This window comes from Fukomys damarensis, unplaced genomic scaffold (genome assembly GCF_012274545.1).
Source record: "Fukomys damarensis isolate Sample0158 unplaced genomic scaffold, DMR_v1.0_HiC HiC_scaffold_25, whole genome shotgun sequence".
In the NCBI taxonomy this organism is placed as follows: Eukaryota; Metazoa; Chordata; class Mammalia; order Rodentia; family Bathyergidae; genus Fukomys; species Fukomys damarensis.
The window spans coordinates 10,527,872-10,544,453 of NW_022900937.1; the positions used below are offsets into that span (position 1 = coordinate 10,527,872).

Here is a 16,582-nt window from a genome sequence, read left to right on the forward strand (position 1 = left end):
AAAAAAAAAAAAAAACACCCCACAAAAAACAACCCAAAGAAAGAAAGAAAACAAGAAAGAAAGGAAGAGAGAGAAAAGAAAAAAAGGCCAACACTGGTGAAGCCAGGCTCCCAGGGAGGGAAGAAGTGGAGTGACACCAAGTGCTCTTTCCAAACTGCCTGTTTAATTGATTTGCTGAATATGAGTTGGGGCTTAGAGATTTTTAGGGGGTGATCTCATGACTGAGAAACACCTACCATGTGCTAGCACAGTTTGTGCCCTGAAACAAAGCAGCACTTCAAAGAGCAGAGCAGAACACTTGCTCCTCGATCCTGTACCACTTGTTAGGACTCAGTTCTTGGTAGCGTAGCTTCCCTTTCCCTGCCAGGGAGATCTGCCTGGAGGGAAAGAGGAGATGCTACTGTACCTGGAGCCAGGAGTAGGGAGTCTGTCAGTAGCTGCTTTGTAGCTCTGGAAACATGCACAGAGGACATTTTTAGGTCTTACATATTCTTTTGTGTTTAGGGCTCCTTTGCCCCTCAGCTAGCCCAGGACCATGCCTCGTGTGTTTGCGCACGCCTACCATGCCCACGGGGAATCTTCGAGTCCTGTAGCTTGCTTGTGCAGACTTGAGGAGCTCTATGTAGCCCTTAAAATCAGCTTAGTAGTTATTGGTGAAACTCTTCGGTCCAAATCATCACTGTGGTTCTTGCTTCTTGTTTACTTGATTTCTCTTGGGGAGAACACAGCCTGCAGCTTTAGTGTTGAAGCTGTCGTTGTGGGTGAGGGGCCTGGCGCAGCCAGCTCACTCTGAGGAAGTCAGAGCAGCGCTTCTCCAGACAGTGACACTAATTAAAGGTGTCCCAAAAGATGGTGGAGCTCTCTGTGAGAAGAAGGGAAGGCAGGGTGTTCTAGGTCAAGGGAAGCATGAAGGAACATGATGGGGGTCATTAATGCAGCCAGAACGTAGAGCCAGGGTGAGGGAGGAAGAGCCGGGTAAGAAGGACCTTGGAGATTATGAGAGAGGTCCCCATTTCCATGCAGGGGATGGGCTTCTGTCAGTGGATTCGACACAGGCATGACTACCGTTGCGTTTGGAACAGTTTGTTCCTTTTGTAGCTTTGGAGAGAGGTCAGATTAGAGGAAGGGAGAGAGCTGTGAAGCTGCTTCCAAGCCTGGCAGGGATGAGAAGGTGGAATGAGGCAGCTATGACTTTAATTGCCCACAAGTTTTTGCCCCCTTTTCTCTGTCTCAGGTTCTGCATCCGATTATTTGCTGGCAGGGGTTTCGCAGTTTTATCTGTTTGGGGCCTGTTAAGCGATTCCCTAGGAGAGAATGTCAGAACACTCTCTGTACAGACTGAAGCCATTTTCAGAAATGGCAAAGCAGGGAGGGTTTTTGTTTGGCAAAGAACAGTGCGCGATTTCCTCCGCTGAGTTGGATTTAGATTTCTAAAATGGATTGTTTTCATTTTGCCTAAGGAAATTGCGGGTCCTGTGTTTTTGCTTCTCAGTTCTCATCCCTTCTGTGGGACAGGTGGAAAGTTTATCACATACAACCCACACCTGGATTCCTCGACATCCAAGCCACGACGCTGTCTCCTGTAGCACTGATTTATGCTCCTATCTCTTCCTCTCACATAGCTGTAGTTATCTAACCACTTTACTGTGGGATTTTAGCCAAATCCTTTGGAGAACATCATCCTCTTATTCCATGGAAGGAGAAAAATGAGACCCATTAATATTCATGCTCAGATCAGAGATATTTTCTAGTAGACTCTCCTGAATTATGTCTCTCTTTATAATGTTTCTCTTCAGCTTGGAAATATAGCATCAAAAAGAAGCCAGTTTAGCTTAAATATGTTTATTTTACTACTTGCTGGCAGGCCCAGGCCGAGTGTGAGGGATAGCAGTCTCACTGAGAACAATAGCACAGTAATTCCTGGGAGCACAGGGACAGGGCTGTGGGTATAACCTCAGGCAACAGATGTGTCTGCAGAAGATATTTATTTTTACATTGTTTTATTGGAGTGTAATACACAGTGAGTTGCACAAATCTTAATTGCACGTTTCAGTGAATTTTTAACATAGGTTTGCATCCATGCAAATACCACTCAGATCAAAGGTCAGTATTCCCACCACCCTGGTTTCCTCTCTGGAGGTAATCATCTTCTAACTTCTGTCACCTGGATTAGTTTTCCCTTTCTTGCAATTTATATAAATAAAAAGTGAGGATTTGTGTTCTTACGCTTCCACCTTCTTTTCCTCAGTGCTATCTCAGTGAGATTCACTCATGTTGTATTCGCAGTGACCTGTTTCGTTGATCTGAAGTGGTCTGTTGTGTCAGTGATCACCATCTTCTTGGACATTTCTGGTTTTGAGGTATTGGGAAAAAAATCTACCATGAGTATTATTGTACATGGTTTTTCTTGGGAACGTATTCATGCATTTCTCTTGAGTATAAACCTAGGAGTGAATTTGATGGATCATAAAGTAGGCCTAGGTTTGGCTCGTAAATACCACCAGTGGTTTTAGAAAGCCTTCGAAGCAATCCATGCTGTACCTCCTGCTGCAGCGCCCTGAGTTCTGGTCACTTTGCCCTTGCTAACACTTAGTCTCTTTTCCATTCTGTTGGTCTACTGGCCTCTCCAGTGTTAGTACCATGAAGATTTAATTACCAGAACTTTAGAATAAGCCTTGAAGTCTAGTACTGTAATGTTCGTCTTCCAACTTTCTTCTTCCTCAAGACTGCCTTGGCTAGTCTATGTCTTTTGTCTTTCCATATAGGCTTTAGAATTAACTGGTCAGTTTCCACCAAGAAGAGGTGAGAATCTTCAGCAATTTTGATTGAGGCTGTACTGCTTGTATGAATATGTTTGGTAGAACTGATATCTTAGCATTATTGGTATTCTTGTTCATGCATGTGAGCTTCCTACTCAGTTGTTTATGTCTTTACCTCCTCCCAGCAGTGTTCTATTCTGTCAGGATCGTGAATATCTTTCACTTAGATTTATTTCCTTTCCAGTGCTGTTCATTTCTTTGTACTCCAGTGTTTCCATTTAGGACTGTTTTCTTCCATCCTGGAGAACTTTCCTATTGTATCCCACAGTACTTTTCTGCTCAGTGTTATTTGAGCATATCTTACATTTACTCTCATTTTTGAGGAAAGTTTGGCAAGTGTTGTTTTGCTTCATGACTTGAGAAGCATTGATTGGTCTTTTGGCCCTGAGGACACCACTGGGAAGCCAGGCGTCCATCTTCCTGTTGTCCTGATGAACAGGAGGTGTCTTTTATCTCTGGCTGCTTGGAATATTTTATCTTCAATTTAAAAATGTTTAGTTATAATGTGCCTAAATGTGATTTTTCTTATATTTATCCTACTTGAGGTTCATCGTGTTCTTGAATTGATGATGGATTGCTGGCATTCATCAGATTTGAAAATTCTTGGCCATTGTTTCTTTGCATATTGCTTCTTTTCCATTTTCTCTGAGCTTTTTTCAGACTCTAGTTATGTGTCTAGCACTTTTGATGATAACCTGCATATCTCATGTTCCCTGTCCATGTGTGTGTGGGGGTGGGTGGATGTTTTGGGGTGTGTGAGTAATGTGTGTGTGTCCCCTTTGAGGTATCAGATATTCTGTATATTTTCTATTGAACTTTTAAATTCAATAATCTTATTTTCTGGCTATGGTAGCCTTCTTTTAAGGCTCATTAAGATGTCTTTAAAAGGATCTTCCAAAAAAAAAAAAGCATCTTCTTTATCCTCTTTTAAGGCTAATTCTTTCAAGAACCATAATCTAAAAAGTTCTTAAATTTCAGATATTGTGTGTGGCTATTCTAGAATGTCTATTTTATTATATTTATGGAATCTAAGTATGCATGAAAATCATTTCATCCATGATTTCCTTTGTATAAAAACTGTTCTCCATATTTCTTCTGAAGTCCTTATCTGCTAACTTCTGTGTCTGGGTCATCTCTGACATCTGTGACAAGTTACAGGTGTCCTGGATTGTATTATCACCCTTTCAAGAGTGTAGAACTTTCTTAGTCATTTTGATGATCTGCATGTGACCTTCATGCCATGTGCTTGGCTGTTTTAGGCATTGCTATTGTGGGTGGGTCAAGTTTTAGCCCTTCTTCCTGTGGCTCAGCCCCTATTCTTTTCTTCAGTCTCAAATGAGTGGCAGCATATCCTCTAGGATTTCTCTATGTTGGCTAAGTTGGAACTCTAGTGCTTCCTAGCTTTGTGCAGTCTGAAGTTTCTGTTGGTTTCTTTGCCTCCTTATAGATAGCTTGGTTATGCTGGCCTTCTTGAATCTTTCCCTGCTCATAATACAACTTAGGAACCATCCAAGGATCCAAGGAGTATTTTGTTTTTTCTAGAGTTTGGAGCTGCTTCTGTGGTGCTTTCACCTCCCCAGTACCCTAACCCTGAAACCTCTCTCCTTACCATCTCTAAATACCAGTTTCTGTTTCCTTCATCAGTGAACTGCCTCTATCCATTGGGATTTTTTTCCCTCTTAAAAATTAATAAACTTTTTTTTTTTTTTTGGTCAGAGAAGCTTTAGATTCACAGAAGAATTGAGTGGAAAGTACAGATTTCCCTTTCCCTACTCACGTCCTTCCCCAGACTGTTACATTGTTATAATCAGTGGACCTGCCCTGATCCATTGCTATGGCCTGAAGTCCAGCATTTACATCTAGTTTACTCTTGGTATTGTGCTTTCTCTTGGCTTCTGGACAATGAATAATGACATGTATCCACTATTATAGTATCGAGCAGAGTAATTTTGCTGTCTTAAAAATCCTTTATACTTTGCTTGTCCTTCCTTCCCCCATTCTGTAACAAACAGGAATCTTTTAACTGCCTGTAGTTTTACCTTTTCCAGAATGTTACGTATTTGGGATCATATAGCATATAGCCTTTTTATATTGGCCGCTTTAACTTAGTAATGGTCATTTCTCTTGTGCCTTTTAATGGCATGATGGATAGCCCATTTGATTTTAGGGTTGAGTAATATTTGCCATAGCACAGTTTATCCATTAACCTACTTCAGACATCATGGTTACTTTCAGATTTTGTCAATTGTGAACAAAGGTTCTATAAACACTCATGTACAGGTTTTTGTGTACATGGGCGTTTTCACCTTATTTGGGTAAGTGCCAAGCAATGTAACTGCTGGATCATACGGTAGAACATGCTTAGGTTTGTAAGAAATGACCAGATTTCCAAAGTAGCTGCAGCACTTTTTATTTCTACCAACAGTGAAACAGTCTTATTCCATATCCTTGCAGCAGTTGTTGTTTTCAGTACTTTGGGTTTTGGGTATTCTGATCAGGGCATACTAATGTCTTATTGTTTTATTTAAAAAACCCTCTTGGCAATGGTGTATTTTTTTATATAGTAATATGTTATTGTTTTAATTTGTAATTTCCAAATAATGTTGTTTGGGCTTTTCAAATTTTACTGTATACTATGGTTTGGAAGTGTGGTCTTGGAAAGCCTAGGGAAGATGCGTCAATGACCTCTTCCCTTTTTAGATTATAATCCTCTGTTATTTGGCTTTCGGTGCCTGTAAACAGTTATGTATTTTGTGTAGCTTTCATAGTCTTTGCTGGAAGACTAAATCTGAGGTCAGCTACTCTATTATGACTACAGTCAGGATTCCAGAAATCATTAACTGAGATTTTATTGAATGTCAGAGAAGTGTTGGGTTCTGTAGATATGAAGGTGAATGAAACATGGCTTCAAAGTACATAATCTAAGGTAGTAATTCTCAAAGTACTTCTAAGAATCACGGAAGCTAAACCATGTTGTGCCACTGTTGAAGAAAAGTATTTCTTTCTCAGTTTACTTACAAGAAGATTTTGTTGCTGATTTTTTCTTAATCAGTGATCACCCCTCCCCTTTCTGGTACTGGGGATGGAACTCAGGACCTTGTGCTTGGGAGGCAGGTGTGTGCCACTGAGCTAATCCCTGGCCTAGCCAGTGATTTCTGTAGACTGGAATCCAGAATTTATTATGGAAAAGCCCATAAGTTTTGCTTATACTGAATTTAATACCTTCATATTTCATACTGCTCTACAGAATACTTTAAGGACCTCCAGCAAGTATATCATCTATCCAAATTTTAGTCATATTTGAATGGTGTTGAGAAATCAGATGAAATAATCCTTCTGACTATGGTAAATGATGTAAAATACAGTTCACTGGTATCCCCAGGAGGCCAGAATGATTATGTGAATTCAGAGAAAGTTCTGTAGGGGTTAATATTTGAATGGAGTCTTGAGATGGTATTATGCCTTAAGTATTACTACTCTGACTATATTTGCGGGGAGAGAATTGAAATAAAGCATCATGGATATGTAAATTAGAATATCTTTGCAATTAATTGCAGGCTACTAGCTCCTCATCTGAAGTCAAAGATCTGCTGGAACAAAAAAAGAAATTGACCTCAGAAGTGGCTGAACTTCAGCGGCAGCTTCAACTAGAGGTCAAGGTATCTGGTTTTCCTCTTACTTTTTTCATTTCAGTCTTGTTAGATAAAGAATATTTTAAGCACATTGAGATGCTCAGGTGAAGTGAAAACCATTTTTTTTCTCTACAAAAGAGACATTCCTTTCATCACTGAGTAAATTCCTATGCACTGAACTGCTGGTATCCAAAGAATTTTTTTTTTTTTTAAGTAACGAATGCATAGAGGAATTGTTTGCTTGGATAGTGTCTTTAGTTACCCTATCGTAGCTTCCTCAGTTTCCTGAATTGATTCTAAACATTCACCTTTTATGGTCATTTTAACTTTGGGGAAAAGCTAGAAGTTCATGGTGCCAGATCACGGAACACATTATGATCTATTTATGAGTGTTCCTTTCTGTTGGCTGGCACTTGGCAGCAGTATTCACTGTATTTTTGATCACAACTTATAAAGACACTCACAAAAGAGAACTTCTGGAACAGCTTTAGAAAGTGGCAAGGACCATGAGATAAGTGTGTTTAAAGAGGGAGGAATATTTTGCAGTGGTTGATAGCAATGTGTTTTTTTATTGTACTAAGTTTTAAAAATTTTAAACATTCATGTATATTTAAATCTGTCTTGGTTACTTTCTCATTATTGGGACACAATACCTGACAATGCCCACAAGTTAAAGGAGGACAGATTTATTTTAGCTCACAATTTGTAGAGCTTTCAGTTTATAGTCCACTGGTTCCAAGGCAGGGCAGCATGGCAGGAGTGCATGGCAGAGGAGAAACAGTCCATAGCAGGGCAGGCAGGAAGTAGCCAGCAGTGAGCCTTCCTTTCCCTTTTGTCCCATCCAGGCGATGAGCCTATTGGGTGGTGCCACCTACTATCCAGGGTGGGGTTTCCCATCATCCACACTTAGAACTATGCTAAACAAATCAGTAGACTAATCCAGTTACCACAAAGCCATAATCCAGTATCACATACCCACGATCCAGCCACCTCCCAAAAGTACCACCTATACAATAGTTTAGCTATGTTTTCTGGGAGTGTTATAATTCATTAAATATAAATATTTATATATTCTCTCTAGTCATGTACTCTTATACCTTAGGTATATAATTTGATTAAGTTGTTTAATACAGTAAGTGCAGCAGAAAAGAGTTCCTTAAAGTCTAGAAGTGGGCTTCTATGGGGTCATGTTAATGTGCCATGGAGGGACTTTGAAATCATACTGATTCATGTTAGAACCAGCAGAACATCCAAGAAGAGAGAGATCGCCTGAGAGCTGACTTGGAAGAGCTGCAGAGCCAGCTGGACAGGCGGGCGGAGGACAGTGCTGCACTGCAGCAGCGTCTGGAGGACAGCGAGGCTGAGCTTCAGAAGAGCCTGGAGGAGTGAGTACCCCAGCCCTGACCTGTCCACGTTCGCACATCAAATGCAGCCAGACCCTTTGTTCTGGTGACCCAGCCCCTTGATGTTTACTGGGACTGCGTACCCTTCTTTTCCCGCTTATCCCTGTGAAACTGTGAAGTGAGTTACAGCTGCAGGCAGGTGTGTATGGAAGGCTGATAGTCGCTAAAATTCTTTATAATCTTGTAGTCACTCCTCAAAGTGTATCTCATGGAAAGTGAATAAGAAGTGGGGACTCTGAGGAGAGGCATTTAAGGACAGATGTTAGGAGCCTAGGCTCTGCCTCCAACAAGCTTGTGTCACGTGCCTTCTGGTCTCCCAGCTTGCCTCAGTCAACAGAGAAGGAAAGTCAAGTCTAAGCTGGCTGCCACTGTATTATCTCTGGCAAAAGATCTGAAACTAAGGTCTGAAAATACAAAGTGCTCTGAAGCCCTACGGATGAGACAGGATCCTTTAGTGGAAGGTCAAGCTGGAGTGGCTTGGAGGGAGGAAATCAGGAAGACTAGGATATTGAGTAATAAAGATTTAGCTGTCCTTGTGATTGTGATGGTGGAATATTTTTGCTTTTAAAACATTTATAGACAATAGGGAAGTGGTCCAAGGGAACAAGAGTGAGGGGTGAGGAGTAAGGGAAGGTGAAATAAGAAGAATAAAGATATGCCATGTACAGGAACCTATAATACCCCATTAATGTGAACATTATATGCTATAATGTGAGCTAGGACAAATCATGTCAAGAAGAATAAAAAGTGGGATGGGGAAAAGGAGGGAGAAGGGGGAAAAGGGAAAGAATTTTAAAAAAAAGAAATAAACAAGCTTTAATATGTACATCCCCAACACAGATCTAATGGTTGTCACTATTTTGTCATATTAACTTCATTTATTTATCCACTCATCCTTCTATTTATGTTTGTTTACTGACGTATTTCAAGGCAAATTACAGACAACACCATATCTCACTCCCAAAATTTTCAGCATATATCTTTGAAAAAAATGAGGGAATTTTCTTACATAGCTACAATACCATTGTTATACACCTAGATGGTTGTAAACTACATGAGCTGCAACCATGTACAAGTAAAATAAAAACTTTAATAACAATAAAAATAAAACCTTCATAGAAATTAATTTCAGAAAATAAATTAGTAAGAAAAAAAATCAGAAAATCGAGGGTCTGGTAAAGAACTTCCAAGCTCAAAAGGTACAGGAATTGCAAGTGTGGTTGGCAAGCTTTTCCTTGTCAGATCACGTTTCTAACACAGTTTTTGTGCACCCACTCAGCCCTGCCAGTGTTTCATGGATGCAGTTACTGGGTAGCGGAGGATGTGGTGACTTCGGTGAAAAAATATCAACAATTGTTTTGTGTGTATCATTTTCTCATTTTCAGTGTCCAGACTTTATTTAGTACCCTATGTTTCCTTTTGGGGAGAGTATCTTCATAGCCTTTCCCATTTGCTGGTTTGAGTTCTCATCTGATGTCTTGGGAAGATTAGTTCTTACCAGAGGTCCTTGCAGGCTGGCGATTTCTTGTTCAGGGCAGGATGGAGACCAGGAGGCTCCCTAGGGCTTTGGGTCCCTCGGGGTGACTGTCTGAAGATCAAGGTCAGGGGATCGAAGTGTCTGATGGCTGCCTCTCCTGCCAGGCTCTTCCAGGTGAAGATGGAGCGGGAACAGCACCAGACCGAGATCAGGGATCTGCAGGACCAGCTCTCAGAGATGCACGATGAACTGGACAGTGCCAAGCAGGCAGAGGACAGGGAGAAGGCAGCTCTGATTGAGGTGAGGGGCTGTGGGTCTGGGGACTGGCTCCATCTCTGGAGAGGACGGGGTGGAGACAGGGTGCATGTGAGCTCCTGTGGTCAGATTCAGTGAGAGTACCAAAACTTATTGTTTGTAAGCATTGGCTTAAGTAAATTTTCAACCGCGGGGAAACGTGGAAAGAATAGTACATCAACACTCATAGATGTCCAGCAGGGATCCAGTGGTTGCCTCTATTTTGTCATATTAACTTATGTATGCATCCACTCATCCTTCTACTTATGTCTGTTTACTGGAGTATTCCAAAGCAAATTACAGACAACACCATATCTCACTCCCCAAATTTTCAGCATATGTCTTTGAAAAAAATGAGGGAAATTTCCTACATAGCTACAATACCATGATTAGACCTAAAAATTAATTTTTATTATGTATTCAGAAATAACACTTCCAATCTCAATCCTTATTCAGAATTTTCTAATTGTCTTCCAGGCATATTTTTGTAATTGTGTTTTCTTACCCTAAGCCAGAATCTAATCAGGATTCGCGATTGCTTTCCCTGTTCAGTACCTCAGGTTTCATTTATCGTTGTAGCTCCTCCTGCCCCATCCTCAACTCCTTGCCCTTTCTACCATTCTGCTGAGCTTGTGAAGAAACTAAAGCTTTGCCCACCTTCTAGACTTGTCTGATTGTTTCCTTATTATGGTGTCCGTGAACTTGTTCCATACCCCCTGTATCTTTAGCAAATTAGAAATTAAAATCTAAACACTCATAAATTCAGGCTCAACTTTGGATGAGAATACTGTATGAATATGGTGTTTATGAACAAATATTAAGATTGTATCAATTGCCAGGGATGTAGCTCAGTGGCACCATCTCTGCCTGGCAAGTACAAAGTCCCGAGTTGATCCCAGATACCAGAAAAAAAAAAAAAGAGATGGTATTAATGCTTAAATTTTTATTTTCTAAGGCCCCACAAGACTGTATGCTCCTCAGTGCCTAGGTTATGTGTCAATCAGCACATTTCTGGTGGATGATTGGATGGATCTATGATGGGGGAGGTGAATGAATGAATACATCTATTTTCTTTCCTATTTTTCTTTGGTACTGGGGATCGAACTCATGACCTTGTACTTTATGAGGCAGACAGTGGAACCACTGAGCTAAATCCCCAGCCCAAATCAGTCCATTCTCTCTGTACCCAGGCTGTCCATCTGCCTTCTACTCAGAAGAGACCTTAAATATTTCTGTCTTTTAAATCTGAGTCGGCGGATAAGGTTGACTCTTTCTACTCCACCTAGCAATTGATAATTATTATGGGGTTTGTCAAAGACCCTTGTCTTCTCTTTCCTGAGTCAATTACCAGCCTGCTGTGGTGTAAGATATGAAATGATTAAAGAGAAAAAAAATGTTGATTTTGAACATCTATATTCATTGCTGATGGTCGGGCTAGGGGTGTGGTGGTGCATGCCTATTGTCCCAGTATTAGGGGGGCTGAGACAGGAGGATCAATATGAATTCAAGCCAGCTTGGGCTACAGAATGAGTTCAAGACCACCCTGAACTACATAGGGAGAGCCAGTCTCAACAAACAAAAACAAATCCAAAATATGTCTGCCTGTCTATCTTTCTATTATCTCTACATCCATTCTAATATTTGCTATTCCATGATATTATCATTTTTACATAGTTTTGAAGTATATTTCTTTGTAAGCTTTGGTGTAGAAACAACCCAATAAATAACTGATATGTAATTTAGAACAAAAATCCCTCCCCTTTCTCCACAGAAACAAGTAAAAATCAAAGGATCCTTGTCAGTATTTAATGTTCTACTGCTTTTCCCTTGGGGTTTAGGTGCTTTCTTTGTCCCTTTTTTGGGGTTAAAAGTCTCTGTCTCATAAGTTCCTGAATCTTCCTTAAGTCTCAGTTGTCAACTGTTTTCTCTCCTTTTTCTGGGTTATTTTTTAAATAATTCCCCAGGAAGGATTTTAGTTCCTCCTGTGCGGAACTGGGCCTTTCTGGTCCCTGTGACCTGGCAAGGCTGACTGCAGAGTGGAAGCCACACAGCACGAGGACACATGAATTTGTTTTTCACATGGGCGCAAGAGAGCCATTTTCTAGAGAACCTTCTTCTGGTCTCTAGTGAGAACTTCCTCACCGCCCGGTGTTTCTCTTTATCAAATGATTTCATGCACTGCATCACATTTGTGGCGTTCTGTCACTTCTAACAGCCCGACCTTCCTTAGGGCTCAGAGTTACGAGGGCAAAGTGTGTTAAGATGGGGCTTGGAAAATATTTATCTGTGAAGTGTTATAACCTCAAATGAAATTTTGAAACAATGCACACACATGCATTTTCTTACTATCTAAGGGATTCCTTTTTGTCAGCATTTTCCATTTGCCTCCCTACCAATGGCAGGTTTCACCCACCCCATCTTTATATCCTGTTGGGACAGCCAGAGTCGCTACACTTTTGGTACCTGCTTTTCAAAGTGAACACGTCAGAAACATTTTCCTTGTTTATACTACCTTCCGAGTTAATTTTTAGGATGATAGACCACAATCTGCCCAGTTACAATTCTATATTTTTCTTATTTTCTAATTATGAACCAGTCCTGTGGTGAGCATGGTTTACATCTATCTTTACATGTAAAAATTTCCTGAGGATACAGCCTCAAAAATGGTGCCCCTGAAGAGATCCTGACTTTCAGTATGAATAGCTTCACAAACAAATTCAATCAGAAGACAAGATTCAGTTGTATTCTCCGATTCCTTCATTGGCTCTGAAAGGAAGATGTGTCTTAGCTCCTGGGAATTCTCCTGAGTTACTGATTTTCCTTAGTCACCAAAACCTGAAACTGTTGGCTGCCCTTAGGGTAAGATTCTCTCTCCATTTTAGCCCACTTGACTGCTTTCTATTTCAGTATTTGTCTCTTTCTTCTAAGCAGCTCATTAAAGAGCATCTTTGTGTCTTTCCCGTTTCATGCCTAGCAATGTGCAAAACGATGTAGCTGGTAAATAATTTTCAGTGTTTAAATGACTTTAAAAAGTCATCCCGTAAAGAAGGTACAATTCTAAAACAAACTGCCTACTTCAATCTGAGCACAACCTACTGACAAGTATTGCAGAACACAGTCTGGTGAAGTAACCAGCTTGTTGGCTCCTTGCGTTGGTGCAGGGGATAAGGACATGGGTTTCGGTGTTGGCGTTGTGTGTTCAGCCTGAGGTGTGTCTCTCCTTACCGTGTTCCCGAAGTTGCTGGCTCCAGGTTGTTTGTCCCTTTCCTAACAGGAGCTAAGTCATCTGCTGCCACCTCTTTGCAGGAGGATGTAGGGGCTGGGGGCACAGTTAGCTTCAAGGCTTAAGTGGTTTTCTTCCCTCGGGAAGGGGAAGAAATCACCCTCACTGCTTCTACTGACTTGTCAGCAACATTTAAATCATGATCTATGGTTTCTACAGTGTTAATAAAATACTCCCCATCACCTCGTCACTTTCCATGTATTCATATCTTAATAAAAACTGGCCTGGGAGAATTTGATAACAGATTATACTTGTGGCCAAGTTTTCCATGGCTTTTGGCTTAGAACAAACTCTTAAACACACTGAACCTTAAGGTTTTTAATGTCAGAAAAGGTTGCAGGCCCCATACTTTGTGTGGTAGCCTGCCTGATGGGCCAGAGCTTTCATGATTCTCTGTTTTGGTGCTGGTGATTGTTCTCAGAGCCTCACATAAGCTGATTATATGCTATATGCTATACCACTGAGCTATCCAGCCCAGAAGTCTCCTTTAATATTTCACATTTTGTTAAAAAAACAATATGGAATCTATAAAATAACACTAGGAAAATAAAAAGTTTATAAAATGAGGCTGGGCATGGTGGTACATACCTGTAATCTCAGTACTCAGGAGGCTGAGGCAGGAGGATTGCCTCCAGTTTGAGGCCACCCTGGGCTCTGTGAGACCCTATAAGAAAAAAAGGACAAACTACTAGAAAATATTGTTTTCTTAAGAAAAGTCAAATAACTGACCAACAACATGGCAGATTTTTTTAATTGGTAGTTGAGTTGATGGTTCAGATTATTCAAATTATTTTTTATGCCTTGATTTTTTTTTTCTTTTTTTGTACCAGGATCGAACTTGGGACCTTGTGCTTGCAAAGCAGGCAGCAGAACTACTGAGCTAAATTCCCGGCTATTCAAATTATTTTTTAACACGCTACAGAAAAGATCATAGAAGGAGTTTTCAGCCATTTCTCTTTGTCAGTGAACACAGCACCTTCCGTTCTGAGGGTAATGGGTCAGTAACAACAGAGGGGCTTTTCCAGGGCCCAATGTCCATCCTCGGTGGTACCTGCAACACTGAGATGGGGCCTCCCTCGTTGGATCGTGCAGTGTCTTATTTCTGGCATTTATCAACATTTGGTGTTACTGAAATCCTGTGGTTGTGAAATTGTATCGATCCAGGGACAGTTTGTGCTCAGAAATGAGGCCTTTCATATAGCTCTAAACTACTCTTGATGCGATGTTACTGAACATTCTGCAGATGTGAACAAGAAGCAACAAGAAAGGTCATGGTTCTTGACCACTGTGGTGCATTCTTAAGGATTCGCTGTCAGGTATCACTGTGGGACAAAACCTGTGATTCGATCTTCACCGATCCCCTGGGACTTCGGGGAGGCATTTGTGTGGAAGAGGTCGGGCCATGTTTCCTCCGTTTTGAGCGGAGGACCTGAGACAAGGCAGTGTTTGGAACGCAGGTGCCTGTCTCTTACGGCTGTTGCTTGGATGGCTGCTTTCCTTCCTTCTTGGCGTTTGGGTTCTGGTTCCGTGTCTATGCTTTGGTTTACAAAGGCGGACTTCCCCACAGGCTTGTCCAAACCGCACTCTTCTGTTTACACCCGACAAACCCCAGGGCCTTTCTTTGCTCCCAAGTGTGTGTCTGTGTGGTGAAGACAAAGGGAGTCGGAGTCCGATCTCCTCACCACTGTGGCTCGCCTGTCTGTGAGCCGGGGGATCCCAGGCATGTCAGTGACTCAGACTCCAGCGTGATATTCATCTCCTCCAAGAGTCATCTGGAAATGATGTCTTGAGTCTTTGGAAATGTGTAGCATGTTTCTTATTAGGCAGCAAACACAGCCGACTTTTCTGTCCCCCTCCAAAACACATGCATGCACACTAGGTTTCTTTCTTTCTTTTTTTAATCTCCTGGCTACTTGTCACATGTGGAACTGAGTACATCCAGGTTTAGGAAGCACTGATTGTAAAGAACCAAAGCTTTCCATGATTGGAGTCTACAAAGAGGCACATTCATCTCCTGATATTTATGTACACTGTGAAGTTTTGTATTTTTCTTTCCTTCTTTGACTTACACAGTTAAGCCCTGAGGTCATGGAGAGAGGTGTTTGAAAACTCCTGAAACCTCCCGTGCCTTTCAATCTCTGCTCTGGAAAGCCCCAAGGACTACTGCGTGATAGCGCAAGATGTAATCTGATTGGATTTGTGCAGCGCAATCCACTTAAGCAACAGATAACAGCCTGTAGGATGGGCCAGAGAAACCTCCACCATGGCAACGCGAAACACAGATATGTTCTAAAAAAAAAAAAAGTGTGGGAAGAGGAACTGCTTTATCGCCCAAACAATTGAGAAATGTGTGAGAGTAAGAGCAGGAAATAGGGTCAGAGTCCCAGGGCTGCTCTGAGAGGCTGAGAGCAGAAGGGTCCAGAAGAGCAGGAAGCCCTGGAGGGGTGGGGATTCTGTCCTCAGCAGGCAATGGCAGCCGTGTCCCCACTGACAGATATCAGCACAGGATGTATCTTTGTGAGATGTTGGTATGGAAGAGCTAGAGCCACCCTAGCTACCTAGATGGGTCTGCAATTTCATTGGCGCTCGTCAGTGTGTGCTGGGTGGATTTTGGATGGCCGAGCCTTAGCCTATGCTGTGGAGTCCATCCTGGGATCTCCCTGGTTCAGTGGAGCCACATCTCCTAGGCAATGTGGAGAGATTTCACTGTCAGTCATATTTAGTTGGACCAAATGCTTCTGTACTCTCAGTGGGGACACATATCCCTGGTGGAGGGCAGCTTATTGTCTTGCATGCCAATGTCCCCAAAGAGAACAGGGTGTGTTTATTTTTTATTTTATTTTTATTATGCCATGTTTGAATTACATAGTGATCACACTCATCGTGAGAAGTTGGTACAGGTACATAACACATCTTAATTCTTTCTACTTATCCTTCTCTTCCCCTCCCTCTCTTCCTTCTCCCTCCGTCTCTTGGGCCTCTGAGAACAGCACGTATTCTTACTCAGAGCTGCGCTGCGGGGATGGACTGGGTCCAGGTCTCTGACACGCCAGACCCTTGCTGTGCTGCACATGTTACCTAATTCCCAGATCAGACAGATGCTCCTAACACCGCGATTCTTGCATCAAGAATATGATAAACCGGTTTTATATTGGTATCACAAGAAGCTGACGGCCTAGGAAGGGAGATTTGTAGAATTAATAGTTTGGAAAAAATGGATGAGCTCGTCAGGGGAGAAGAAAGAATGCGAAGTTGCTTTCTTGGGGATCATCTGAGCTTTTTGAAAGAGGGAGAGAAAAGCCTGAAAAGATCCTCACAGAAAACATGGCCCAAGAGAAGAAGACAGGAGAGCGTGCGGTCTTTGGACTGCAAGGCCGGGGAGAACCTTGAGGTGGAGGGCGGGGAGGATCAAGGACAGGAAGATGAGGTGCTTAGCATGACCTTGGAGGGCTGTTTCAGCATGGCAGGGACTCACAGTCACAGAGGAGGAGGTAAGGAGTGAGAGGGTGGTCATGACGCAGAGGCTGTGAGTAGAAGCAATTCTTTCAGAAGGTTTGGTGGCAGGGCTTCTTGGGAGCCAAGATGCAAGGCAACGGGAAAGAACAAAATGGCAGAAGACAACTGGCGGAGTGAGAACTGGGCAGGCTGGCGGGGACACTCGCTTCTCTGGGAAG

The 16,582-nt window shown here is 42.0% G+C and overlaps 1 protein-coding gene across 1 annotated transcript in view; it reads left to right on the forward strand.

Moving 5' to 3' along the window:
• The window catches only part of LOC104874245 (cingulin-like protein 1), a 63,271-nt gene that overhangs the window by 45,594 nt on the left and 1,095 nt on the right, over window positions 1-16,582 (forward strand). The window contains exons 5-7 of the mRNA XM_010641270.1: window positions 6,377-6,478; window positions 7,688-7,836; window positions 9,496-9,631. Coding sequence (XP_010639572.1) covers window positions 6,377-6,478; window positions 7,688-7,836; window positions 9,496-9,631 — 387 coding nt within the window. The remainder of the gene's footprint in view (window positions 1-6,376; window positions 6,479-7,687; window positions 7,837-9,495; window positions 9,632-16,582) is intronic.